Here is a 27926-nt window from a genome sequence, read left to right as displayed (position 1 = left end):
CTAATGCTGATGTGCTTTACATTGCCTTGATAGCTCTGCTGTATTGGAAAGCTGTTTTAGGACATTAGGAAGTGTCTTCTCAGGCTGATGGCTCCTGCCTCTGCAGCAGAGCTGGCAAGGAGAGCCTGTGCTTGCACTGCACTGGAGCCTCTCTGTCTCTGAGTTTGGTGTGATAGCCTAAACCTAAACTGAGAAGAAAAGTCAGCACTGGAAGCCAGAGTGGTTGAGGAACGAACGAGCAGGCGTTCTGTGATGGTGGGAGCAGGGGGAGGCAGAGCCAGTTGCCAAAATGCTGTTTCATTCCAGTGCAGTTGGGTTTGCTGGTGGCTGTCGGGGTGTTGCTGAGCCGGTTTTGTCGTGGTGTCTGTGTGACATCTCAGTTGGTGCAGCTGGCTGGAAGCAGCAATTCCCGCTGCGCGGAGGCAGTCGGCAGGCACTGCGTTGTCTGCCAGGTGCCTCTTGGGAAGATGCCTTCAGAAACAGGGCTGCTTATCTCCAAGTAGCTGCCAGTGAAAATGGAAGGAGAATAAAACCTGTGGTGTCCTCTATTTTCCCCTTCCGTTTGATAAAGCTTGGAGCAAAATTAAGTATTCAGCATCTCAGTAAATGTAGTTCTTAATCTGTATTTTCTTCCTACAATTGTATCTGTACCAGTTACACCTTTCCTCCAAAAGTAATCCCCACTTTATTATCTAAATAAACTCACACACAGCCAATTAAGAATACCTAAACTTTTCTTTTTAGGATTTATCCAATCAATGTGATCATATTTGAGAAAGAAATAGTTCATATTCCATGTGTATTTAAAAAAAAAAAAAAAGATTGAGCACCAAAACTCCTCCAGTTTTAGAGCACCTATTCATTTCTATGAATTATACAGAAAGCACAAAAATTAAAAGGGTGCATAGATATACCTTTGCCTCTGGTTCAAATGAATAGATTTCATATCATGAGTAACCTGCGGGAGACATTTTGAGAACCTAAGGAAATTTCCCATAGACTTGTTATTTTAATATCTGTAATGTGACATTGTGAGGCAAAATATAGTGCCCATAAATAATATGAATACTCTTCCAACTTTTGTTATTCAGTATGCCTTACTTCAGTCTTTTTTTCATCAACTTAAGCAAAGCATGATACATTATTCATTAATTCATCTCAAACATCACAATTTGAGTTGGTTTCAGTTTTTTGTTAGAACCTCTCTCCTTTTACAGAAATTTTTTGGAGATGCCCTTTCATTGGCATGTTCAATCTGTTACACTTAACCAACTTAAGTGGCCTCACACACCTAGTGCTTTCCTCCTTTGTCATGCAGTTCATGTATTAAAGGCATTAAATGTCATTAGGGTTCAAAACTATTACTTTAATTGGTGCTAGAAATTATAGCCTTTCCAATGGCAATAGCATTTATCAGCCTCTATGCTGGCATTCCTTCCACATTTTAGTTTTTCATCACTGTTAGTCTCTTTTGGCTTGGTTTAATTTCAGAAGGATTCACCTTCTGAAAATTCTTTGAGAATGATCAGCAGAAATAATTCTGGTTCCCTTTGAATAGAGACTCTTTTTTTTGCCATATGCTCAAACAGACTGTGAGAAACCCTACCAAATAGCAACCCAGCAGCAATTCTATTAATTGTGCTGGTACCCTATCCCAGAGTGCTGTGACAGGCCCTTGTTTCAAAAGAGGCCAAAAAGCCATTAATAAGATAGACCTATCTTCATAAAAATGCTGCTCTTATATTCTTCTGATTTTCTTTTCTCTTCCATGGCTTGAACCTGTCAAAGTGGTTATAAAACTTTTTTCCTTGCTGTAATATTATGCAGAAGTGAAAATAAATAGAATGGCAATAAGTGTTACTAAGGGATGGCGGAGGGGAAAGCAGGGGAAGGAGTACCTATACTGATGACCATAAATTTGTACAAATGATGACTATTTAAGAAAAAAGAGCGCAGAATTAAATTAATCATTCCTTTGCTGTTTTTTTTTTTTTTTTAACCATTAGTCAAAGGAAGAGCTTAATTAAATTCTGTTTCTTTTTCAGAAGGATAGCAGCCACTACCATGGTGTTCTGTGTAGGAGGGAGGATTGTTGGAGGGAGAGATGACTGGAGGATGGCAGTGTTAAATAAGGAGCAGTTTTATAAATAATTCCAGTGTTTGTAACAGGCAGAAAAGACCCTAAACCACATAATATGTGAAATGAAAAAAAAACCAAACAAAACATATAGAAGTCAGGGATTTTAACAGTTCACCTTCACAATCCAATGTACTGAAAGGCCTCTGACTTCTTATTGCTAAGGCCTTCAGGATAAAGGTTTTGTTTCATGTGAATGGAGCTTTATAATGTTTGGATACCAAAAGTAGAAACTGTATAGTTGTTTCATAACTTTATTTACATTTTCTATGAGTTTCCTTATTTTTCCCCTCAGTCTTGTCTTATCTTACCATCCCGATTTCTGGCTGTTTTTCTTCATGTTTTCATCTTCCCATCTCATTTTTTCCTGTATGCTTTCTTATATACTTTGTTTTCCTAAGTGTTGGTTAATGATTGTGTGTTATGCCAAGCGCTCAACTACATCTTTGTGAGCTGTGTTTGAAATTAAGTAGGATTAAAAGCTCCTGAGATCGCTTCTCACTGTAACACTCAGACTATATTAAAGGAGAAGGGAGAAAAAAGGAAGTGAAATGAGAGAAAGAAGAAAAAGAAGGGGAAAAGAGGGGAAAGGAAATGAAATCTGGCAGAACTGATTTTGACAGATGGACTTAACCAAGATAAAGTGATCTGATCACACTGCAGACACTGGGGAAGTGCTTTGCATACATGAGGAGTTTTATTTGAGTACTGGGACCTCTGTGTCTGTGTCCTTCCCAGTGACTCTTGGCATGTGTGCAGTTTCACCATTTCTGTTGTCTTTTAATATTAATCCTTAGGTAAAAGTCCAAGGTACAGCATTAAATAAGTAGCAATTGAACAGAGAAACTCTTATAACATGATGCAAAGATGTAAGGATGACCCTCTACAGAGAAAAGTCACCTGGAGATGGTTTAGGCACATTTATTGAAGACATTTTAAAGAACTCATAGCAGGAAAGCTCCGAAAAGTCAATGATAAAGCAGCTTTCTCTGTTTTTAACAGCTCAAAGCATGATTTGTCTGTCTATGCAGCAGGACAGAAATGCAAGCAAACCCTGCATCTTTGCAGCTTGAAAAGAAATGAGGAATGCTGAGGAGAGGATTCAATAAGTTACAAGGCATTAAATTGATTATTGGTTTTCTGAGTTAGGTTTGTGTTTTTAAATCAAAACATTCATCTTCTTAGGACTTAAAATGTCAGTTCATACATGTGATTTACCTCTTAAACAGTTAAGCCATTAGCCAGAATCTTGCACATATGAAAGCAGTGCTGTTCTCCAGAACCTTGCACATCCAGCAAGGAAAGGTTTTTCCATGTTATTTGTATATATGCATATTTTAATATAGTCACTGGTCTTTACAATATATTGCTTTTTAGTAGTTTGCAAGAGTTCTCTATAACTGTGTCTTCTGTTTTTGAGAAAATATATAGTAGCCTTCTGATGATAATTATTCTTATGGCTCTTTTTTCAACTTTTCTGTTTTATTGAGACATTTTCTTAATTGTTCTCATAACAAATGCAGACAGCTGTGCCACACACCAAGGATATTGTTTATCTTAGATTTTATTTTCACACATGGCTCTTCACCTGCATGTGTCAAGTGAAAAGATGATGTCTACTTATGGATGAAAAGTTAAAGTAATTGCTAAAGCATTCATTTGCTTATGAATAGTGGTGCATACTTTGGTCAGTAGGAAGCCAGAAATCTGTCAGGTTTTCAATTTTCAGAAAGTGCTGGATTAAAATAAAGTGTGTTGAAAGATACATAAGTAACTAAATACCCCTTAATAAATTCATGTGGTCTGGCTAATACTTTCTCAGCTCTTATTCTAACACTCCAAACTTTTGAGCAACTGTATATAGTTGTCCTGATATGAAAATTAACTTTTCTTACATATGTTTCTCTTTAACTGTACTTCATGTGTCCTTTTCCTCAAACCTTCTTATCTTCTTCTCTAGCCAAAGGTTGCTAAGACCAGTGTTTTCAAGATCAGTCCTGGCTATGTATTGGACCAGATAATCAGATTTACACCAGTGGACTATCGAAGCATAGTGAATTTTCAGTGAAATCTAGGGCTTTATCCTTCTGTTTTGACTAAAATTTAATGCATTTTTAGGTCCAAAAGCTTATATCAAATAATAATAGTACATAATGTTCAGATGCAATATTATTAGTTATAATGTACTGCTTACATGCTTATTCATGAGAATTCCTGAGAGGAGGCTTTACGTATGGAGGAGGATCAAAAATGTTCCTAATGAAATGGAAATATCTGCTGCAAAATAGCTGACATGAAAATAAAATTTTAGTATCAATATGCACTGTGACTGTATTTTAAAAAAGCCCCTTACTCTGCTTAGTTGGCTAAATATTGCAAATAAGGCCATAAACATTGAAAATCTTTACATGAAAATAAACATAATACTATATTATAATTTATAAAATATAAAAAAAACTAGAAAGGTTTTATGATTTGCTACTCCCTGACCTCTGTCTAGGCTCTTTATCTCTGTGTCAATGATGCAGTTCTCTTGCTGTGCTTTTCTATGGTCTTGGGAGGGTCATTATTTCTTAGGTAAAGAAGTGTTTATGCCCAATGCAATAGGAAACAACTGGTTTGTGTGCTTAATCAAAAATTTAGAAATTTGATAAAATGTAATCATCTTTTATATGATGTATGCATATAAACACAGAATGATTACATATAAATAATGAAAAATACATTATCCATAATGCAATGTATTGAATAAATGTGGAGCATATTAAAATGTGCTAAAGAAATCTGTTGAGGTATTTATTTCTTCACCTTAATATATTTAATTTACCAATGCAGATTTCACTGAATTACCTGTAACTTATCTTTGGTATTCCACCTTAATATTTCTTGGGCAAAACCTAAACCATTCCATTTTACTGCTTCAAAAATAGATGATTTTGCTATTTGATAGCTAATCCTGTCTGCTTAGCACACACAAGAGAAATGATTTGTCATGCTCTTACTCAAATATCTTCCTAATCTGAAAATTACTGTAAATCATGTGGCTTTATGCTTTTTGGAAAACAAAAAAACCCAGCTTTTTAATTTGATTTGTCAGATGGTTTTGTGTGTATAGCATCTAATCTGTTCCTTATTAGCCTGTGTTCTCTGCTGCCATTGTTCACATCTTTGGCTTTCCTCATACCCTTGTGTCCTATCTTGAAAACTAATTAAATTCAGACAACAGGATAATTTCAGGAGTCAAGAGAACATAGAGACACAGAACACAGCAACCAGACAGAAGCATATGAAAGCAGTGCTGTTCTCCAGTCCTAGCAGCAGGTACTGGCCAGGCTGAGCACCATTCCCCCTCTCAGGGTTTTATGCAATTTTTTCGTGGGTGTTAAGTAGAAGAAGCACCTTGACAGACCTCTCTGATGCTGCCAAGGGAAAGAAATAACTCAAGCATGGAATAAATTAATATTTTATACAGCATGAAGGGAAGCTGGAGAAGACCCATGTCACTTTTCCAGAGAAACCCCTGTAGATCTCTGACAGCTGTGCCACACTCCAAAGGTGTTGTTAACCTTAGGTTTTATTTTCACATATGGCTCTTCACTTCTGATTACTTTTCCTCAGTAATTATGTGGGTGAAGTAATTTGAAAAGAAACTATGGATACTGACTTTTCAGTATTTTGTGTTTTCTCATCATTCAAATAGTTCTTTACCAGTTACATTTTTAAATACATAGTAAGTAAGCAACCACATAATCTCAGTTAAAACCCTTTCTAAGTTTTGTGGCAAATTAGTAGTATCATTTAGCAGGTAGTGAGGGCTGCTGTCACCCTGTTGGTCTCACACAGTGGGGATTTTCAAGGTACTGTTTCTGCTCTTCTAGAACAGGTAGACAGGTCCCTGCTTGTGATGAGCCAAGAGTGTAGCAGCATTGTATCTATGTTATTGTGAATTTAAAACACTTATCTGTACAGCTTGACTAGGTTTGGTAGTATAAGATAAGAACTCTTATACAAAATGGGCTAATTAGAGAGACTAACTTGGCTCTGGGTGACTCAGGCTAATTGCACTGGAGCCACACAGACAGAAGCCAAAGTACTAAGCAAATAATTATTTAACAAGTGGTGTATTTTGCTACAAGCTGAACCTGTAACAGTGGAGGAATGTCAAGCCCATCATCATTAGTGATGCTCTGGAGTTCAGAGCATGAGATGGCCCCCTCTGTAATGAAATGCAGGTTTGAGACTTCCTTTTGAGTAAATGAGATGAATTGTTTAATAGCTTTGGAATTGCAATTCTTGTTACTTTCTTGATGCAATGCAGACTAAGGAGTCATCTGTCATTTAAAATCAATCCCCTGAGGAAATATTTGATAGAACAATTAGACTGGATGTTAACAGTTTGGCAAGCTTTAGGGCAACATTGACAGTGATTCTTTATATACAAATATTTAGGAAACTGTCAAACAGATTTATTAATACACAGACTTAGAGCCTGAAAGTAAGGAAAAGAAGTAATTTAGTCATTTGAAATACATCTTTTGTTTTCTTAGATGTGGATGATATCACAGATTTCAACAGAATTCTTCTGCTGCTAAGGCTAGAAGTGACATTTAGTGGATTTAAGCACTCTAGAGGTGCGGTTATGGAGAGACAAAAAAGGTACTTTGTTTAATAGCCTCAAGGATTCCTCTAGCAAGGGAAATCATTACTTTTAAAAACAAACAAAGAAAACCCAAAATCTGGCAGATGTTGCATGTGATGAGAGATGTGTTGGCTGTGTATTGCTGTTCTTCAGATTCAGGAGCTGTACTTAATCCCATCACTGAAATCTATTTTTTGGTTTTTTGACAGCTGTTTTTGCCATTTACTTTAAAAGCAGATGGGGAACATGCAAAGAAGAGCTGTCAATTTTATTACCATGTATAATCAGCATCTGTGCAATACATCAGACTCATTTCACAGCTTATACTTTCTCTCTGTAGTAAAATTCTTTTGGGATTTCTTGACAACTTTCTTGAAAAACTTCTTGTAAATTAGGAGATATTGGAATTAAAAGTATAGATTAATTAACTGCTAAAGCCACTATTCTGTCATCCAAATTTACTTAATCAAGATGTTATGTTCTGATTGTTTAATTACAAAATCTATGTCTAATTTGCTCCTCCATATTCAAATGCACATTTTCTTAAGCAGGATTTTTTTAAATTATATTTTAGTATTATGCAATGCTTTTTGTACATCTCTGATCCCTTTACATACATTTAGGTGCAGCACATCTCTATGTATACTTTTTTACCATTCTCTACTGAGAGGGCTTAGTATCTTATACCCCATCTGGATGATTTAAAGTAAAAATGATTCTGTAGAAAACACCCTGTTCTCCATTCTCAGTCTGCCCTCTTTCCTGGTGCAGCAGTCGTTCACAGAAATGGCTTTTTATAGTGGGAAAAGAGGCTAGTTTAGAAGTGTCAGTATAAATAAGCATGTTGCCTGTCTCTGGAAGTGCAGAAGCAGTAATCAGCAGTGGTGTGCTGCAGGCTCATAGCACAGAACAGCATCCTCCTGGAAAGTGTCAAGTGATTTACATGTCACAGGGCTCTCTGGGGACTGTGTGGGAAGAATCTGTCTACTGGCTGGGGACCCGCTTTGATTTGATTTGATTAGGTTGGAAGCCACAACTGCAGAAGCACCTTTGTTTCTCAGAGTAGTAAGTGGTTGTACATTACAGTGTCTGCAGTGATAAGCAGAGGGGAAAGATTTCCAAAGAGAAATGTTCACAGTACATTTCCTAGATAGGAGTGATTAGGGAATAGTCTTCAAAAGAGGTTTCAACTAGTTTGGCAGCAGCAAAAGACAGCAAAACACTTATGTATCCATGCAGGACTTCTTTGAAGTGAAACACTAAAAGGAGATGGAGATTTCATATTAAAAGCATTAATTAGCATTTGTGTGATGGTGGGCAGAGTACTTCTTTTTACATGGGGCAATGCAAGCTTTGATGCAGAGTGTACTTAACCATCTTCCTCCATTATCTTAGCTTATTAAATATGCTACTGCAATTGACTGTGACTTTTGAAAAAGAAACCACCAAGGCACTGTTTATGATACATAGATGTTCATTCATAAGAAAAAAATGACTTCTGGAATGACTTTGAAAGGAGTTGTTGAGACAAAATTTAATATAAATTTGATGGAAAAATACTGATTCAAGTTTTTTTTTAGTTCTTTGGTGATAAAATTCCATTCTGGCCAAGTCATTTGCAAGCACTTAATGGCTGACTTTTTCAGTAATCGAAAACTACAACCCATCCTATCCCAGAAATAAAAATATTTCATTTAATGTAGGGCATTAATATAAAGAAGTTTTTAATTACTGTGGGTTTTATCAGTAGAATGCAAATTTCCTTTAGATATTATTCTATCTGTACTTTGTGACTCGGGAATATATCTAATTCGATTTTCTCTGGAATAGTGGATACAAATTTACACTGTGAAATTCAGCTGATTCTGTGAAGATAAAGCAGAAAATTAGAGGATAACAAAGCTTGAAAATATGGATTCGATTTACTTTCTTTACAAAGTGGGGTATAAGATTTTTCTTCTTTATTTATGTAATCTTATTCATCCTGTTTTATGTTAATCTCATTTTCTAAAATGTGATGTCTTTCAGTGCCTACACTTCGGCTTAAGTTAAGAAAATACATACTTAGATGATCCTAATAAAACAAAACCTTCATCCAGAAGAGCTTGTAAATATATATCCTAGCACTGCACATTCTGTCTGCTAGAATGTAAATGTCACACTAAAAGGAAATGTTAGGTAAAGTTGATATACAGTTCATTTTCATATCCACCAGTGAATTGGCGCTAGAACTGCTGGGAAGTTAGCTCTCAGAAATATACTGTAGCAAGACTTCTTCAGTTTTTAGCCCATGTAATTTGTAGCCAGATTGGACAGTAGTAAATGAAATCTGCTATTTCACCTTCTCATGAAAAATGACCTACATTGGATCCTGTAAAGTACTTCAGTTTATAGAATTAATATGTATTTTAAAGTAAGTGAATAAACTGGAAAATACATTGTGTCCTAATTTATTTAATGCTAGACCTCAAGCTACATGCCTTATCCTACCTAGTTAAGATCATTATATGTTTAAAGATATGGGGATGTAGACTGGAGCCCTCCAGCACTAGGTTATGATTCTCTACATTTTGGACTAATAAACAGCTTTAATAAATGAGGCTTGTGATCGCCTCATGTGGGAGCCTTGCTACTGCAATATCTCTTTCCCATATACCCAGAAGCATTTTTCCCTCCCTGGCAATCCAAGACCTCCTCTGTAATATGGCCTAATCTTTCCCTGTCCTTTTCACCACCCTTCTCCTTTCCAGTCCTCTGCATTGCCTTATGTGTTTCCCTGTGCCAGACACATCTTTTGACTCTTTTTGGGGCTCCACATCAGATCAGTGTCAGGTTAGGCTGTCCCTGGTGGTCAGGCAGGTGGTTGCTGCCAAACAGAGTGTGTAACAGGAATGGATGGATGGCAACCATGCTCTTCATGGCCGGGTTAATTTCATTTCTCAACTCCTTCCAGTTACTAAAATGAGGAAGTTTTGTTATCTGGAGGGTTTCCTCTCCCTGATTTAGCACACAAATGAAAAATCTACCTTAGCTGATAACCATGCCTAATCTTTATTTTTGGTGAAGACTAAACTAAAATTTAAATGTAAGGACAGAAAATACTTGGGTGTAGCCTAACTTGGTGTTGGCCTTAACTTCAGCAAGTTTTTGCTTATTCAGGGGTTTGCCTTCTGCATCTAGCCAGGAGTATAGGAGAGAAGTGACCTTGATCCTTTGTATCCTTGTCAGCACTCCCAGGCTGATGCAAAATGTGTTTCATGGGTCCAAAAGGCTCAGCCAAGGCAGAGTATGAATGAGCATTGTGTTTGTGGAAAAAGTTTTCCATCTTGTGCCATGGGATTCCCTCCAGTGCTTAAAATACACCTAAGTCTACAGCAAGGTGACAACGTTTTCCTAAAAAGGACCAAAACAGTTGTGATGAAGTGAGATTTTCTTCATCTAGAAGATATTCATGGAGCTTTTGGGTTTTTTCCTTGAGTTCATCATAAACCATTCAACAACAAATTCTGCTAAGTTAAAGTATTATCAGAGTAAAGAGATTTTAAGCATTAAATATATAAATATCTCTATCTGAAAGAGATTCATGAAGGCAGGAAAAAAAGCTTCAATTCAACTATATCATGATCTCTTGAGAAACTTTACAAAAAGAAACAATTTCTGTCAGAATATTTTCTTGGAAAAACTTACTCTAAATATATGAGTTTTTTGTTTCCATCAGTAAATTCACACTTTATAGCATGGGAATTTTCAATTACAGTCACTATACATACAAAACAAGCATGGTCAGTAACATTAGCTACAAGCTGAAATTAAAATACTTATTTAAAGAAGTTAGAAGTGTGGCTGGGCAAATCTAGTATTATATGTTAAAGAAAATATTTTGAGTACTGTATCTAAAAAAATTGTGTGTTTCTTTAAAAATATGGCGGTTGCCTTATTGCAGGTAGCAACATATATTATTTGGTCTGTAGGAACATTCCTCTCCCCATTCCCATGATTTGCATATTTCAATTATTTAATAGAAATCTTTAGGTATTTCTGAATAAAAATTACTATGCAAATTGCTATATATGAATAACACATTAGGATTAATTAAGACTAATTCAAGATTGAAAGTTTTGATGACAATTCTGACTTAAATTTTAAAAAAATCTTACATGTTCTGAAAATAAGTTTTCTTTTAAATATGACATCAAAATTTTATTTAAATTTACAATATTATTCTGTACAGGTTTAAAGGTTTGGCTGGCTGTTTGGTGCGGTGGTTTTTTGATTGTTTTGATTTGGGTTTTTTTTGATAATTAAAGAAATAAAAATTATATTGAGAAATAAGATGTTGTCTTTTTTGTTGAAGTCTATACCTTCTAGTTTCTTATGGCTTTAGATTCTTGCTTAGCTTGGGGGTTGTATATTTATGTTGCTGCTCTTCTTTTGCAGACGGTTAGAACAAAATTCAATCAAGGTCATACCTCCTGGAGCTTTCTCCCCCTATAAAAAGCTCAGAAGAATGTATGTACCAACTAACTTACATTTATTTACATATGTATGTGTGTGTATATATATACATATCCAGATTAAAAAAACAAATCAAGATGGTACAAGGAACTGCAGTTAATGTGTTAGCACTTAAGAAAGTTTGACTGCTAGAAGGCAAACTGATATCGCAGCCTAATGATTGAGACCATATATTATCTTTGTCATATTAATAATAATTGGGGTTTTACCAAATCTTGAAATTGTTTAATGTATTTTTGCACAGAAGCAGTGTGTTACTGTACTGAAAATTCTAGTTAAAAAAAAAGAGTGAGGATTACCTCAGATTATTTTAGAGGCTGTATAGCTCTGGGGTTGTAGCAAGCAGAGAATTCTTTAAAAATGTACTTAAGCAATCAGGAAATGTAAACATTTTGTCCTTTTTTTCCAAGAGTTTTGAACTATTTTTATCTGTGCATTTTTTTTGTTTCAGTGTACTGGCAATTTCAGTGGTTTTATATTAAAATTCTTTGTCAGTGTCTCATGTAAATATTTCCAATTTCTCTCTCCCATCCATACTTAATTCTAATTACATATTATCTTAAATTTCATTGTTTTGAAAATAGCTTGAATTAATTGAATCAAATGTTATTTGTTTCAGTGACCTGAGCAATAACCAGATCTCTGAAGCAGCTCCAGATGCTTTCCAGGGCTTACGTTCACTCAATTCACTGTAGGTACCTGTTTGACCTGTAAACAGAAGCAAATTTCTCATATTCTTGTAGTGAAATTATTCTGGCCTTTTGGCTCAGTGCAAAATGTTGCTATAAATTCAATCCATTCTGAAAGTTGTAATAATCATTTCAGAATGATAGTGGTAATTTAATATTCTTTTACAGTTAGACATTAATAATGTGTGGGGTTTTTTTATAAATATGTTCATGGCAAACAGTTGAACACAACCCATCATGTATTTTATTCCCCAGTTAGTTGTTCTTGCAAACAGCAAATCCACTTAGCAGGGTCCCTTGGTAAGGCTGTAATCAGTGAGGTGCTGATCCTGCAGAGATCTTTGGGTTACACACCGTTTGGGAAAGTGTGATCCTGCTGCCTCACAGGACCACAAGGATATTGCAAGTATCAAGTGGTTGTTATTCAATTCCTTTCAGGAAAATGGGAATTTCTCTATATTTGAAGTCAAATTCCCTACCTTTCATAATGGTAGGTTTGTCTGCTTTATTTCCTGGTACAGGGTCCTCTATGGCAATAAAATCACAGAACTTCCAAAGGGCCTATTTGAAGGACTCTTTTCTCTGCAACTGCTGTGAGTATTTTTTTCTTATTCTATTTTAAGATCATTCAAAAGGGTAAACATGATGAGAGATTTATGCCAGAAGAAGAACTGGCAGGAAATCCCATACATAAGATCAAAGTACAGTAAAATCAAATTATGCTAAAACCAAAAGAGTCAGGACTCTCGTAGGCCAGCTTGCCACTCATCCAGAAATGTGATCATATCAGTTAATGTTTCAGCCTGAAATTATTAAAATGAAGTTATTCTCCCATGTGGAATTTCTAAGGATAAAACTCATAAAGATATGATACTGTAAATGACAAATGGGATGTATGTAATTGTGTGGGAACCATGGAAGGAATATTTGTGTGTTTTATAAAGAGAAAATATATAGTGGAAATGCTATGCAATTGCATTTCTAGCTGTACCCATGAAAGAACAGTATTGCACCACAGTTTCCTTGATGGCTTCTAATGTTTACTGACACCCTGTGCAATTCTTTGAATCTGTGAACTTGAGCTGCTACGTCATTTAACACTTTGGAAATTTCCACATGTAACCTTTCAAACAGTGGCTGTTTAGATTTTATACTGGAATAAAAAATGTCATGGTGGTAGTTTTATCAAAGATTGTCAATATTTAGTAGAAGAGGCTGTGCAAGTAGGTGCATCGTGTAAAATAAATGTGTTAAATAGACCATAAAACAACAGTGGTGTTTTTGAAAGAACTTGTCCCAGAATAACTGACTTGTTGAGTTAGAGCCTTCTTAAAGAATTTAAAACATCTTCTAAACACATGTTTAGAATTACCTAATGTCCAGACTTCACCATGAAGTGGTTGGCAAAATGTCAACTAATTGAAGATGGCAAAACAGTAAAATATATACAAAGAAAATGCGACTTCTAGCACCACCTAGAGGTTTGCATTTTGATTTACTTTAGTCAGAAAAATAGTACAGTAGTAGGCAGGTATGCTTTCCTGTTTTCCTTTAAAGATGCTTTAGTTATAAAATATATTTCAGATTTGGTAAAAAAATAAAGATTTAAGACCTTTCCTAACTCTCAAGTCTCTATTAATAAAAAGACCCTATGTTAATGTGCATTATATAGGTAGTACATTTAGGTCTAAGTAAATTTCTACTTGTGTGGCAAAACTTTTTATCAGAGCATTACGTTTCAAGTCCACCATTTCATTCCATTTCTGGCTCAAATGGAAAGAAGTAAAAAGTATTTGGTTATAAAAATGCATATAATGGAAAGGCTTTTTGTTCTCTTCAAAAGGACTTGGTTTAGATTGGCTTGTTTGTTTTAACACTAGAAGTCTGGGAGGTACAGGGAAGAAAAGGTTCCCTTGGAAGATGCAGAGGAGAAAGGATCCAAGACAGATTTGGATATATTCCATGCCACCAGTTTTTACTACAACTCTGTTAATGTGGCAGCATGCTGATTAGTGACATATAATTAAAAGTGCCACTGCACATCTCTTCCAGCTAATGAACACAGTGTTCAGTTCCTTTTTTGTTTGTTTATTTATTTGGCAAAGAAACTGGTTTTCCTTGAATATACTTGATTTTTTAGGCTTGTTTCTTTGCACAGTACACAAATACCACACAGACATTCTGCCAGCACATACAGGAAATGTGATTTTAGGTAAATAAATGCAAGCATTTCAACTCCAAGGTTCAAATATGTAGGAATACACATAACCTAAATAAGATACTTCAATTCACTGAAATTCTTTATGTCACTATCAATTATAATTTGTTACTACATCTCTTGCTCTGGTAGCAAAGGTACACAAAGAATTGTCTATGAAAAATGCTGAAGCTGCGACACAGAACAGTTTCTTTCAATTTTATAATTATCTTCCATTAAACAGATTATTGAATGCCAACAAGATCAATTGTCTGCGAGTTGATGCATTTCAAGACCTGCACAACTTGAATCTTCTTTCTCTGTATGACAACAAGCTTCAGACCATTGCAAAAGGCACCTTCTCACCCCTACGTGCCATTCAGACCTTGTACGTATGTTCTTGTGTATGGTTTTCTCAAGTACGACTTCATATTCTACAGTGCAGTAAAAGCACTGGGCACTGCTGAGACCAGAGGGAAATAATGTGTGATATTGTTGGGTTTTTTTCCCTCCACGGAAGGCATTTGGCTCAGAACCCGTTTATCTGTGACTGCCATCTGAAGTGGCTGGCGGATTACCTGCACACAAACCCCATCGAGACCAGCGGTGCCCGGTGCACCAGCCCCCGCCGGCTGGCAAACAAACGGATCGGCCAGATCAAAAGCAAGAAATTCCGCTGCTCAGGTAATTGTCCCAGTTCAGCTGCTGTTTTTCCTTTATTGGCAAAAAAGAAAAATAGTGGTTTTAGAAGTTCTAATGAAAGCAGCTGTCTCTCTACGGAATTATTAAACATCACAGAATTTTTTTTTTTTTTTTTTTAGTTGGTTGACTGAATAGAGGGAAATCTGGGAAGTCGTAGACTGTTGGATCATGGAACGTTACTGTAGTTAAGATATTTGGCACTATTTCTGAGTAACATTAAGCCTAGCAACATAAATGTAATATATAAAACTTCAGAATTAAATGCTAAAGTTATTCACTACAAGTATCACCACCATAAATCATTTTTTTAAATTTCCACAGGGCTCTGGAATATGTGAAAGATCTAAAAATTTCTAAGCTAAATATGGAAACATAACATATTCCTTTTATACAGGGAGCTTACTTCATACTGAAATTTACTGTTTTCTTTTTCTAATCTTATTCCATTTCCTACTTACATTTCTTTAAATCCTAACTTTTGTCATATGGTGTCCAGCTGTTCCAGGTGCATTTCACATTCTACAGTTTATTCAGGCTCAAGTGCAAATACCAGATGAAAACTGTTTTTTAATCCATGTTCCGGATACATTTATGACTATTCGCACTTCGTTGTTTATCAGCTCTCATTGTGAATACACATTTTTTTCACTAAATTATCTGTAGTTAACTGCAATCCATACTTAATCTAATAAAACTCATTCTTTGCTTGCTGACATTCAGGCGCATCTTCTATTTTTTTTTTTTTTTCTCTTTATTTAGCTAAAGAACAGTATTTCATTCCAGGTAGGTTTGGCTCTGCAGTAAGATTGACTAACTGCAGATATTCTCTCCCTTTCACCCCAAAAGCAAAGTTTGTCATAGCTTTTAGGAAACTGATGCATGTGTATTAACATTAGTCATTACCTATAGCTATACATAGTTTTCCTTTGTAGAAAATAGTAATTCTGTTTTCTGAATATAAGAGCTTAGCATGCAGCTCCATTTACCTTTTTCTGTCTCACAGATTTGCACACAACCTACCAAAATTATACCTATATTTATATTTAGAAGGTTGCACCTGCTAGTTAATATTTTAACTGACACTTTTACTTACCTTGTACCTTGCCTTTCTGCTGCTACTGTTTTTAAAATGTAGCTTCTGAGCTGCTTTTAAACACAGGAATCCATGCTGCCATCAAAGAGCTAGCACAACTCTAAACATTCTACAAACGAACGTTTTCTTGCCTTGCTTTCCTGCTCTACGCTGGCTGCATCTGCTGCTTGCTCACCCTCCTTTTGTTTAGGAAATCACCGTGGAATGCTTGGAAAAGAAAGCTGATATTCTTAATTAGAGGCATTCTGTGGTCACATGCATACAGTGAATTAGAAATGCTTTCCATTAAAGAAAATATGACTTTCAAATTGGAGTGAAGTAGTAATTTACACACAGCTTTAAGCTACAATAAGTCTATGATACTTTTACAAAAGATTTACCAATGTTGGCCCTAGCTCTTTGAAATATGGATCTTTCTTCTTTTACCTTGCTTGTCAGTGTGTGCACTGTTTTATTAATAGAAAAAAAAATTACTCACTCACATTTTATTCATAACACGTTATAAATAACAAAATAAACAAGGGAATAATGCATCTATTGATGAGTTACAGTATGTGTTTTGCAATCAGGATTTTCTGCCATGGTTTAATATCTAGAAAAATATCTACAGTAATTGATTAGGACACCAGTGTACTCCTTTTTTAAAGTACTACAGGTATATCATCATTCTGCAGTCATCTTAGTTGTTTTCTCTTCAGCTGGTATGTTTAGCTCTCCTCCAAATGCTGTGTGATGTAACACTTAAATTTGCTGCAGTCATGTGAAGTTCTTCAGGCCCTTATACTAATACATTGTTTTGAATATGAAGTAAAGAAAATATGAAATACAAAATAAGGCCACAATTTGTCAGCATTAGCATCCACAAAAATGTGTTAAAGCAGCATAAAGCAGGGGAATTCAATTTCACAAACCTGTAGTACCACTCCATTCCTTAGTGTGTAGTACAGCTGTATTCCTGCCACAGACTGACTTCTACTCAACCTTGCCGGCACAACTTTTGCTTGTGAGTTAGAAGCGTTTTTCTGCCAGCAAATGTCTTCACAGCCTGGTTATTACATGGCCACTCATGCAGTTTAGGCTTATTTACATTCCCTTTAAAAAATGCTGTTCCTGAGGGAGGGTGGGATGGAGGGAAGAAGAAAAATAATTAAATTTTAAACAATGGGCTACATACATGCTTCTCTATTGCTTTCTCTTTCTCTCAGGTTATCAGGGAGATGCTACCTAAAAGTATTTTAGTTGTTGAAGGCATTGTCCTTGAATATTTAATTGTTTAAACTGCTCACAGTGGTGTACTGTGGATGCAGGAGGAAAAAAACAAAACTTATTTTTAGACTTGTTTAATGGGTTTTTAAACTGCTAAAAACCACTTCTTTATACTTAAGTGGATACTATTACATAATCTTAGCATTTCTTTAAACACCTAAATATTTTTAGTATTTGTTTTAAATCTGTCATTTGGAGATGTTGCTCCACAGATACTATGAAGTCCTAGTAAAATTTCAATACGGCAGTTTGGAAGACTAAAGGTTTGCAGGTATTAAATAATTTATTTGAAAAAATACCATTTATCTGCTACCTCATAGAAGCACCCTGTAGTAGTTTCAGCATATGGATTACTAAAACAATTACAAGTGGTAGATAACATAGTATCTGATGACTGTTGGGTTTTTTCCCCCTCCACAGAGCAGTCTGTTTCTCCTATATTTGTTTGGTTTATTAAGGATTTAAGTGGCATAGCATGTATATTTGGCTTGGTGATCCTTGTGGGTTTTTTCCAACTCAGAATATTCTGTAACTCCTATATACATTCAAGGAGCAGCTTTTAAAGAACATATACAAAATAGTGAAGAATAATTCATGGGAGGCATGATCATCACCCTAGATGAAATGTGTAATAAACCCCAATCTTATCTTCATTTTTAAATGCTACTCAAAATGAATTATTCTTTCTTTCTGCTGAGGACAATGGCCCTAGCACCATCTTCTAATCAAACGAAAGTTAAGTAGAGAACATGAGAGCTCAGTTCATGTTTTTGTCTTAATTGGCATTACTCTGTCTTTCTTTCCTTCTTGGCTATCTTTACTTTTTCAGGAGTTCACCATTTTGGCTGTAAGTAAAGTTCAGTGTCTGAACTAAATCACAGTGTACCTCCCAGCCCTGATGCACCTTCTGCTAGTCTCAGTCTTTTCACCTTTGTCCAAGAAGAACCCACAGGTCTTTTTGGCTTCTCTTTGTTTTCTTTGTCACCCACCCTCAGTTCCTTACCAGGTGTTTTTTCCTGATATGTTTAGGATGTTTTCTTTGACTGACTCTGGGAAATGGTGGAGGAAACTTTCAATGTGGTTCTTTTTCTTCCCTTTTTTTTATTTCTTTTTGTATATATATTGTATTTTTATTTAATCTGTGACAGTGATACTGTTACTGTGGCACTGGACATTCAGTAATAAGAATGCCATGTCATGTAAGCAAGTATTAAACTTCAAATGCTTCTGTAATTTATACCTACTCCTTCCTCTTTTCCCTTGCTCTTATCCTTGGCCTAATGGATGCAGTTTTGATAATGTAGCGAGATTTTCTGTTGTGCTTGATCTAACCATGTGGTTGTGAGGTATGAGTAAAACATGGTTCTGTCAAGCACCATGGAACGTCACGCAGCTTTCTACAGCATGGCAAGCTGCTGAGGCTTAAGTCAGGATCACACATTTTTTAAATTAAAGCTGAAAACAGGGCTTTCAACTTATTTGTTGAGATGATGTGGAGTATCGGGACTATAAAAACAAAAAAATCACAGAGGTTAATGAAGTCCAGTCAACAATACAAATTTGTAACCAGAGAAAGAGAAAAGGTGGCATTCAGGATCTATTTATTCTTGATACAGAGAAAGAAAACAAATTCTAAAACAAACAGTGGCATTTGTTTGATTAGCTATAAGCAAGGCTAGATTGGCTGACAACATAATCAGCAGAAAGTACAGCTGTGAAAAGCTCAAGTTAATGTTATCCTGCTATGTGAAGTTGGTCTCAGTTTCTTTTTCCAGCATATCTTAAGTCCCTATATTTAACCCTCTCTTGAAGCCCCTGTGTTTGTTCAGTATCACAGAATTTATCATGCATTTCCCAAGTTGCCCACCCGTTATCTGCATTGCAGACGTCTTTTCAACCCTCTCACAAGAAGAAATTCTTATACTTTATTGACTTAGTTTCTGTGTTTTGACTTGAATCTTCTACAGGCACTGAAGATTACAGATCCAAATTAAGTGGAGACTGCTTTGCAGATTTGGCTTGCCCTGAGAAATGTCGCTGTGAAGGAACCACAGTGGACTGCTCCAATCAGAAACTCAACAAAATTCCTGATCACATTCCCCAGTACACAGCAGAGCTGTAAGTTGAACCCATAATAAAGGATTGTTTACTTATGGAGAAAAACTAATTTTTTTAAATATGAAACCACAGCTTTAGTTTTTTGAAACAGCAAAGATTGAAAGTAACCTCTGTGGTGCACTTTGAAGGCTTAAATATTCATAAAAAATTATTTATGCATTATTTCAATACCATGTGGCCCTAAAAACCCATGATAAAGAAATAAAAAAACTAGTCTATGTTTCTAGTTCTTCAGGACCTGAGCAATCCACTTGGATTTTTTGAAAGGTAGTGGGGTCTATTTTGATTTTAACTTTTAACTGCAGGAGAAAGTAGGGCATCCAGTAACCAGAGAGATCTGTCTTAAAAAGTGCTACCTAGATGTTTAAACAGACAGAGATGATTCTTTTTATGCAAAGCATATGTTATGTTTGTTGGGCAGGAGACCAGAGGAAGATAAAACAAACAGATCAGAGTTAAGAAGATGAGATAATAGTATAATGAATAGAGGTGGGGAGAGAGGGACTCAGAGATTATTACTTGCCTAATAAGTACCATATGGGAATTATTTGTAAGCATTACAACTTAAGTAATCTTCAAGGAGGGAGTGAAAGATAAAATTAAGACAGCTTTACAAGATTTCTCCATGTGCAACGAATAGTATAAAAGGGAATGCGGAGATGGTTGAAGGATTGGCAGAAAGGTAGATGAAAGTGACTGTCATTGCAGAGCAAAGGTGGAAGGAAATAGCTGTTTTCCTAGGAGATTCAGTTTAAAGAACAAGGCAAAATGTTGAGGGACAAAAAAAAAGGGACTTTGATTTGACATAGTAACGCAGTGGAGATGTGGAGACAAGATTATTGTGATCAAGTTGTCACCTGCAGGGGTGAGATGAGCACTAGGATGGCACACCTCTTAAAAGAGCAGACCACAGCTGTCAGCAAAAAAACACTATGGCAATCAGATATGAAATAGTGAGACTATTGTTAAGTATTTGAATATCTGGACAGGAAAAGAGATTTAAAACTGAAATATTTTTGAAACACAGATGGAGACTTTTTTCTGTCTCTAATCTGGAAGATGGAGTTGAACTTAGTATTACCATTTTCTGTGCTGGTTTTGGCTGGGGTAGAGTTAATTCCCTTCACAGTGGATAGTACAGGCTTATGATTTGGAATTGTGCTGAAGAGAGGTCTGATAATATGGAGATGTTTTGGTTCTTGCTGAGCAGGATTTACACAGAGCCGAGGCCTTTTCTGCTTTCTGTACTGCTGTGCTGGCAAGGAAGCTGGGGGTACATGGGAGGCTGGGAGGAGACACAGCCAGGACAGGTGACCCAAACCGACCCAGGGGATATTCCAGACCATGTGACATTGTGCTCAGTATATAAAGGGGAGGAAGAAGGAGGAAGAGTGGGGCCTTTGGAATGACAGGGTTTGTCTTTTCAAGACACTGCTACAATTGCAGGAGCCCTGCTCTCCTGGGGATGGCTGAACACCTGCCTGCCCATGGAGAGCAGTGAATTAATTTCTTGTTTTTCTTTACTCGGGTGCTTGGCTTTTTACTTGCCTATTATGAGTTTTCCAGCTTTTACCCTTCTGATTCTCTCCCCAGTCCTGATGGTGGAGGAGAGAGCAAGTGGCTGTGTTGGACGTGGTGTCTTGCTGGGTTTAAACCACAACATGTTCCTATTAGAAATCTGAAAATTGCAATCAGAGGAAAAAAAAATGATACAGTCTTATGTGAAGGGAGATAGAATTCAGTGGAGAAATATGTTTTATGTTATCCAATATGTTGAGATACAGTTGTTTCATTTAAGAATAAAAGCTGATGGAATAAGTAACAGGTTAAAGTGTGGGAAGAAATCATCAAGTAGTGGTTGTATAAATGAAGTTACTGAACCAAGAAAAGAGGAATGGAATTGTTGAAATTATTAAGCATGCATTACTTTGATATTTAGGAGGAATCATGTTTATTTGTCTCTTCTGTGAAGAAATTATAATTTTAATTTAGCATTTTAATTGTTTTTTAGATTAATATTTTGCATGTGGAAGATACACTGTCAGGTGTTTTCTTTCTATAATTATGGTTCCTACCTGTTAAATTCAGGAGGAATAATGAAATAATCAAGCCTCATCTACTCTATGTCCTAAACACTCGAATTTCAGTTGACAAAAATTTTTTTTACTAAATACGAGGTTACAGCACTTCTTTCAGAAAATATACAGTCTTATTTGAAAGTGTTAGTGGATTAAAAAATCCACCATTCCCTTGAGACTGTGACTGAATTTATTTTCTTTCACTTCTGTTTTTTTTTTTTTTTTTTTTATGGCAACTTTTAGCTTTAGATGTATTCTACCTCTCTTCAGTTTCCATCACTGCTTCCTTTATTTTTTTTTTTGCATTAAATAGCCCTTTACTTTCCAGCACTCTATCCAAGTAAGATCGTGCTGAACTGTAACAAAGTTATTATTCAGCCTTCTACTTGATAGGCTGTACAGATTGTTCTTCAAGTCATTTGATGTAATAAAAATTTCAACAGTCTTGCAAATATTCTAGAGAGGATAGAGAAATTACTTCTTCATTTATTCAATCCTGCTAAAAATCCATTCACTCTAGCCAAATACATTATTTTGGGGTTTGCCTCACTGATACAAAAATTATAGGTCTTCCTTTTCTTTCCTCCTGTCTTGGTCTTTGATGCACTTTGTTGTTCATCTTGGGACTTCCCAGTCTAGCTCTAGGACCATTCTTTGATTTCCAGTTTGCATATTTACTGGCATGTATGAGAATAACAACAATAATACCACTGGGGAAAAGCCCTGTTTCTTCCAAGTTACTGTTTTGTTTTGTTTGTTTGTTTGTTTTTTTAAATCAGAAAATATTAATATAGTTCAAGACAGCTACTTAATTGTAAAAGTTAAAAAAATTATACCTAAACCAACTAACTGCTGTTCTAACTTCCCATTTTGTCCCTTGCTCACTGTCTTCCAGAGAAACATTGTATGATCTGTCTAATCTGACAGCAAAGTATTTGATATAAAGTACAAGTCTGTAATTGCACCCCAAAAATAAAATATTTTTCAGGTAGCTTTCTAAAATGTAGGAAAATGCAGGAAGCATTTCAGAAATCACTCAAAATGAAGTCCCCAGGAGAAATGCTAAATAAAAAATAATTTCAGTCTTATATGCTGAATTTTTATAATGATTTTGCAATAGATGATCACCTAACAAGATAGTTTTAGAAAGCACAGCTATCACTGCAGCATATAGGCTTCAAGGAAGGTTCAACTATTATTCAAAAACATGCAATATCTTAGCCATTGTTTTACTAAAACAGCAAAAAGCATCAAATAATCCAGACAAACAGAATATGTAGACATTGAGATCAAATGCTTCTGTTTATTCTTGATTTTGAGAATGGTATTTCAGTACTTTATTTGAATAAACCAGGTAAAAGTAATTTTAAAATAATTTTCTTAATCTAGTGATGGGTGATAACTACAGTTGCTGTCTTCACCAGTGAAGAGCACTGGGCTCAAAAAATAATATTAAGATACAGAGTGGAGATCCCATCACATCTGTAAACTTTCCAGTTATCCGTAATAATTTTGATTCAATTATGTATAGACTAATTTAAGTAAAATAAATTCAATTAAAATAAAATAAAATTAAAATTCTACTTATGAAATTAGATAGAACTACAAGATTGAGACATAAACAGCAAATAGGTCAAGAAAAAATTGTCTGGTTATCATACATATTAAAGATGAAGGAGTGCTATTGGGCACCAATGCAAATTTCATTTCAGGATATATGTATAGGAATGTAGAATGTGGATTACAGGAAATAATTATTGTACTGTGCATAGCAATAGTAAAGGATCAGCTGGAATACTGTGTTCAAGACTTCATTTTTCAAGATGGATATAATTGCTCTGAAAAAATTCAAGGAGAACACGAATCATAGAAAAGAAGACAGGAAGGGTTGAAGGCATTTGTGTGAAAGAAACTTGAGGGAGAGACAAAGTAAATTACTTTAATTGGTAAAAGATTGTTGCAAAGGATAAATGATCAAATTATTTGCATTTTTCAATGCGGTTAGAAATGTTTGCAGTAGAACAAGTAAGTATTAATGAAATCAGTTAATGTTTTCATTATCACGTCATTCCAGATAGTATAGCACTTGAAAAGTATTTGAAGATGTCATTATTTATGGAATGGTCAGTGGTTCTTTTGTTGATAGGGTAAAGAAAATCTGTATAGAGTGAAGAAATAACTTTAGTAGTTTAAAATGTGCAAGAGTATTTCATATGGTCCCCCTAAAAATCACATTAAATCTGATTTTTAGAGGTGATAGCATCTTCTGAAATTCATGTTCCTTGTAGTTTTGTGTATGAATGTTTTGTGTATATCCAAAAAACTTCTGTCTTCTTTCTGCTTGGTTCCATGCTGAAACTGTTGTACAACCATACCTTCAGATTTACAACCTTCATTTCCCTTCTGGCTATCAATGAGAATGAACAGAAGGAAAGGATGAACAAACAGCTTTCTTTAATTTTCTAGTTGTTTTTTTTCTAAACTTGTCTTGCAATAAGGCAATTCTGAAAAGCATTCTGGGTTTAGAATTGTGCTGAATTTCATTTCACAGCGATCTTGTCAGTCCTATCTTCTCCTTCCTATTTAAGGTTTCTAAAGAAATGCTGGACAGACTCCCTTCCTTAATAATATGGCTCTATTAGAGCATATAAAGGATCTAAGACTCATAATTTCCGTTTTCATTTCAAGAGAGGAAGTAAGGAGTACTGGGTCAATGCAGGTATTGTTTGAAATGGAGATGGTCCCCTAACCTAGCTGCTGTTAAAGGTATACTCTTCTGTAAGCCTTGATACCTGTGCAGGAGAGAGAAATGCCCAGCTAGTATTTGTCACTCTTTCCATTCCTTCTTATAGGGTTACAAGTCAGCATTTAATGCTGCCTTAAGCAATATATGTGTGCCAGCTGTAGTGGTATGAAGATAAATCATGGTGAGGGAAGTGTTTTTTAAATTCATGGGAAGACCTACGCGGTGGGTTTCATTCCCTACTCAAAAGAAGAGTAATTCTTTCATTCCTGTAAATAGTGTTCTGTGAGTACCTCCAGATGTCTGGCAGACTCCACCTGATATCCTTTTAAAGAACAGAAGACTAATCTTCAGTGGTTTATATGTCCTTCTAAAGACTTTTATTTATAAGTTGCCATGGAATCTTCCCTTAGTTGCGTTTTTGTTTGAAAAATTAAAACCACATCTTCTATTCCTTTTCAGCTTTAGCTGTGTAAACTTTAGTGATCAGGTTTTGAAAATGTCTTATGTATGCCTGAGTTTAACTAACGAAAATGTTCGTTCCCAGGAATGAGAATGTTCGTTCACAGGAATTATCAAAATTAGGAATGTCACTATATAAGGAATTGTTCTGCAGCTACCAGTTAAATATCAGGTGTTCAGGGAAATCAGACTGAAAAGTTCACATAATGTGGAACATTCTGTATCAATCCCTGAACAATTTTTTTTCTGAAATTGATGTAATTTTTTTTTAGGCGACTAAATAACAATGAATTTTCAGTCCTGGAAGCTACTGGAATCTTTAAGAAACTTCCTCAGCTGCGTAAAATGTAAGTGCAAATTCAATGACCTTGTCTATTCAGACAGTGTATTAGCTCCTTGCTGTGACTCTCCACCTTTCTTAGTTCTAATCTACAAAAGATTCAGTTTATTCCAATCAAAAATCAAGAATGGGTTTAAATTAATCCCTGAGGTAGGTCAGAGTTGGCAGCTCTCCTGTATGGGGCTTGGCACTGCCAGCAGCCACTTCCCGTGGTGCACAGCCCCAGCACCTTCACAGCAGCATCCAGCCAGCTGGTCTCTTATGCAGCCACAGCAGGGAGCTCACAGGATAAGCTGCTTAGAAGAGATTCCAGTAATCTTTTGTAACTTCCTGTATTACTCTCCAACCAGACAATTTTGCCTCTTTCAGCACATTAAGGACATGCCATTGATTCTGTGCTTCATTAAACGGTCATTAGGTGAGGGGAATATCAAAATTTAAATGACTGAGAAAAAGAGGTTCGATAGGTCATCCATGTAAGTCCATGTTAACAGTTAATGTTCTAAGAGTAGTTTATAATCTTACCAATTGCAAGTGTTGCTAAAAATAAGACTATGAGAAGCTTTTCTTTAGCTTATGTAAAAGACACATTTGAAGGTAGATAATTTAGTTAGACTTTGTGAATCTGTGCTCAATCATTTCAGGATTAGACCAAACATAAATAGTAGTGAAGAAGAATGCAAGTAAAAACAGATTAGTAGTCACCTTGAGACTACCATTTGTAACAGATCAGTATTAGTGATCAAAATCTTAAGGGAGTAATGGTATTGCTTCAACTATTGTTAGCCTTAACCAGATCCTTGATGGTGTGATCACAATTAGTTAAATATTTATTACTGATTTTTTTCGATTAAAATATTTTTAAAACCCCAACAATGTAAAATGAACTTGCCTTTGACACCTTACCACTTTGAACTGGGCTGCAGTACTTAGAAAAAGAATGGAGCAATATCTGGCACAACAGTGTTCTGGTGCTATGCAGTAGATACCCTGTTTTCCTCAATCTTCAAGAATCTCAGATTAGCACTTTTTACAGCTACAGGGTACTTTGGAAATATCAAGTATCAATGTGAAGCATCAGTGGACAAGGGAAGGGCTGTAGATGTCATTTGTCAGGACTTCTGTAAAGCCTTTGACATGGGCCCCCGCAGCATGCTTCTCTCTAAACTGGGGAGAGATGGGTTTGATGGGTGGGCTTAGATGGATAAGAAATTGTTTGGACAGCAGCATCCAGAGGGTAATGGTCAGTGGCTCAGAGTCCCAAAGACATCAATGACAAATGGTATCCCTTAAGGACCTATATTTAATGTCCTCATCAATATATAGTGAAAGTTGTCCCTGCCTACAGCAGAGGAATTGGAACTAGATAATATTTAAGATCTTTTGCAACCCAAGACATTCTATGATTTCAGGATTCTATGAAATAAATAAACTGCTTGATGTGCCATACATACACATGCATACACACGCATTTATACATATATCAGACCTTCATATTTAACAATATTTTTTTTAAATTGAAGATATGTTCAAGACAAAAGGGAAAAAAAGGATGAATATTAATCGGTCTTGATGTAGCTGTCTGTTGAAACTCCCAAAGGTTTTAAAATCTGGTTAATTGAAAAGGGAAAAAATGAAAAAAAATATTAATAAAGAGTGAACTATTTTAATAATACTGCTCCATAACTTCCTAATACAGTTATCAGTTGTTGCAATATTCTTCCATTGAGAGAATAATAGAGTGACTGCTTAAGCATCACTGGAAGGAAGTGAAGTACTGATGTTGCAGAGACACCAATATGAGTGAATTCTGTATTTCTGTGAAGCTCATATTTCTTCTGGAGGTTCAAAATAGGTGCAAAGATCTTTCTGCACAGATGACATTGAAAAATTGAGGCCTGAATGTTTCATTGATTTGACGCTTCATCAGTAATAAAGCATGTGTATGCACTGCAACATTGATTAGCTATACAACATTAATCTTTAAAATATCTATGTGAAATGGGTGAAGTGGTATCCATGTTACAGCAAGAGCCAAAAGGTTTTATGAAACTGAGGGCTTGACATTGACAAGCCGTCTGAGATTAAAAATAATGAGTTTCTTGCTTCCAGTCTTCCACAGCACCTTGCAGACTGAACAGCTCCACTGTGAAACTAAATGAAAGCCTTAATTGTGGGTGTTGTCTACTTAGACTTTAGTTAAGTCTTTTGCACCGTTTCCCACAGCATTCTCCTGGATAAACTGGCTGTTCATGGCTTGGACAGACATATACTTCACTGGGTAAAAGTATGGCTGGATGGCTGGGCCCAGAGGGTGGTGAATGAAGTTAAATCCAGTTGGCAGACAGTCACAAATGGTGTTCCCTAGGGCTCCATATCAGCTGTGTTTAATACTTTGTTGATAATCTGGATGAGAGGATTAAATTCACTCTCCACAAGTTTGCAAATGACACCATGTTGAGTGGGAGTGTTCATCTGCTGGAGGGTAGATAGGCTCTGCAGAGGGATCTGGACTGGATAGATGGGCTAAGGCCAATGGTATGAGATTCAGCAAGTCCAAGTGCCAGGACCTACACTGACATAACATCCCCAGGCAGTGCTCAGACTTGGAGAAGAATGGCTGGAAGGCTGCCCAGCAGAAGAGGATCTGGGCATGCCAGTAAACAGCCAGGTGAACATGAACCAGTGTGTGCCCAGGTGGCCCAGAAAACAAATGGTACCTGGCCTGTATCAGCAATAGTGTGGCCAGCATGACCAGGGCAGTGATTGTCCCTCAGTGCTTGCCATTGGTGAGGGCACAACTTGAGTAGTTTGTTCAGTTTTGGATTCTTCTCTACCAAAAAGACATTGGGGTGCTGGAAAGAGTCCAGAGAAGAGTAACAAAGCTGCTGGAGGGTATGGAGCCCAAGTGTGATGAGGAGCAGTGAAGGAAATGGGTTCTTTAGCC

At 36.0% G+C, this 27926-nt stretch overlaps 1 protein-coding gene across 1 annotated transcript in view; it reads left to right on the top strand.

The window, feature by feature from the left end:
* SLIT2 (slit guidance ligand 2) overlaps positions 1-27926 on the top strand; it is a 255593-nt gene that overhangs the window by 173047 nt on the left and 54620 nt on the right. Inside the window, exons 10-16 of the mRNA XM_059470506.1 lie at positions 11214-11285; positions 11911-11982; positions 12502-12573; positions 14422-14565; positions 14698-14861; positions 19206-19356; positions 24912-24986. Of these exons, the coding sequence (XP_059326489.1) occupies positions 11214-11285; positions 11911-11982; positions 12502-12573; positions 14422-14565; positions 14698-14861; positions 19206-19356; positions 24912-24986 (750 nt within the window). The remainder of the gene's footprint in view (positions 1-11213; positions 11286-11910; positions 11983-12501; positions 12574-14421; positions 14566-14697; positions 14862-19205; positions 19357-24911; positions 24987-27926) is intronic.

This window comes from Ammospiza nelsoni, chromosome 4 (genome assembly GCF_027579445.1).
Source record: "Ammospiza nelsoni isolate bAmmNel1 chromosome 4, bAmmNel1.pri, whole genome shotgun sequence".
Lineage (NCBI taxonomy): Eukaryota > Metazoa > Chordata > Aves > Passeriformes > Passerellidae > Ammospiza > Ammospiza nelsoni.
Note: the sequence above shows the minus strand (reverse complement) of the source record. Positions and strands in the feature narration are given on the sequence as shown.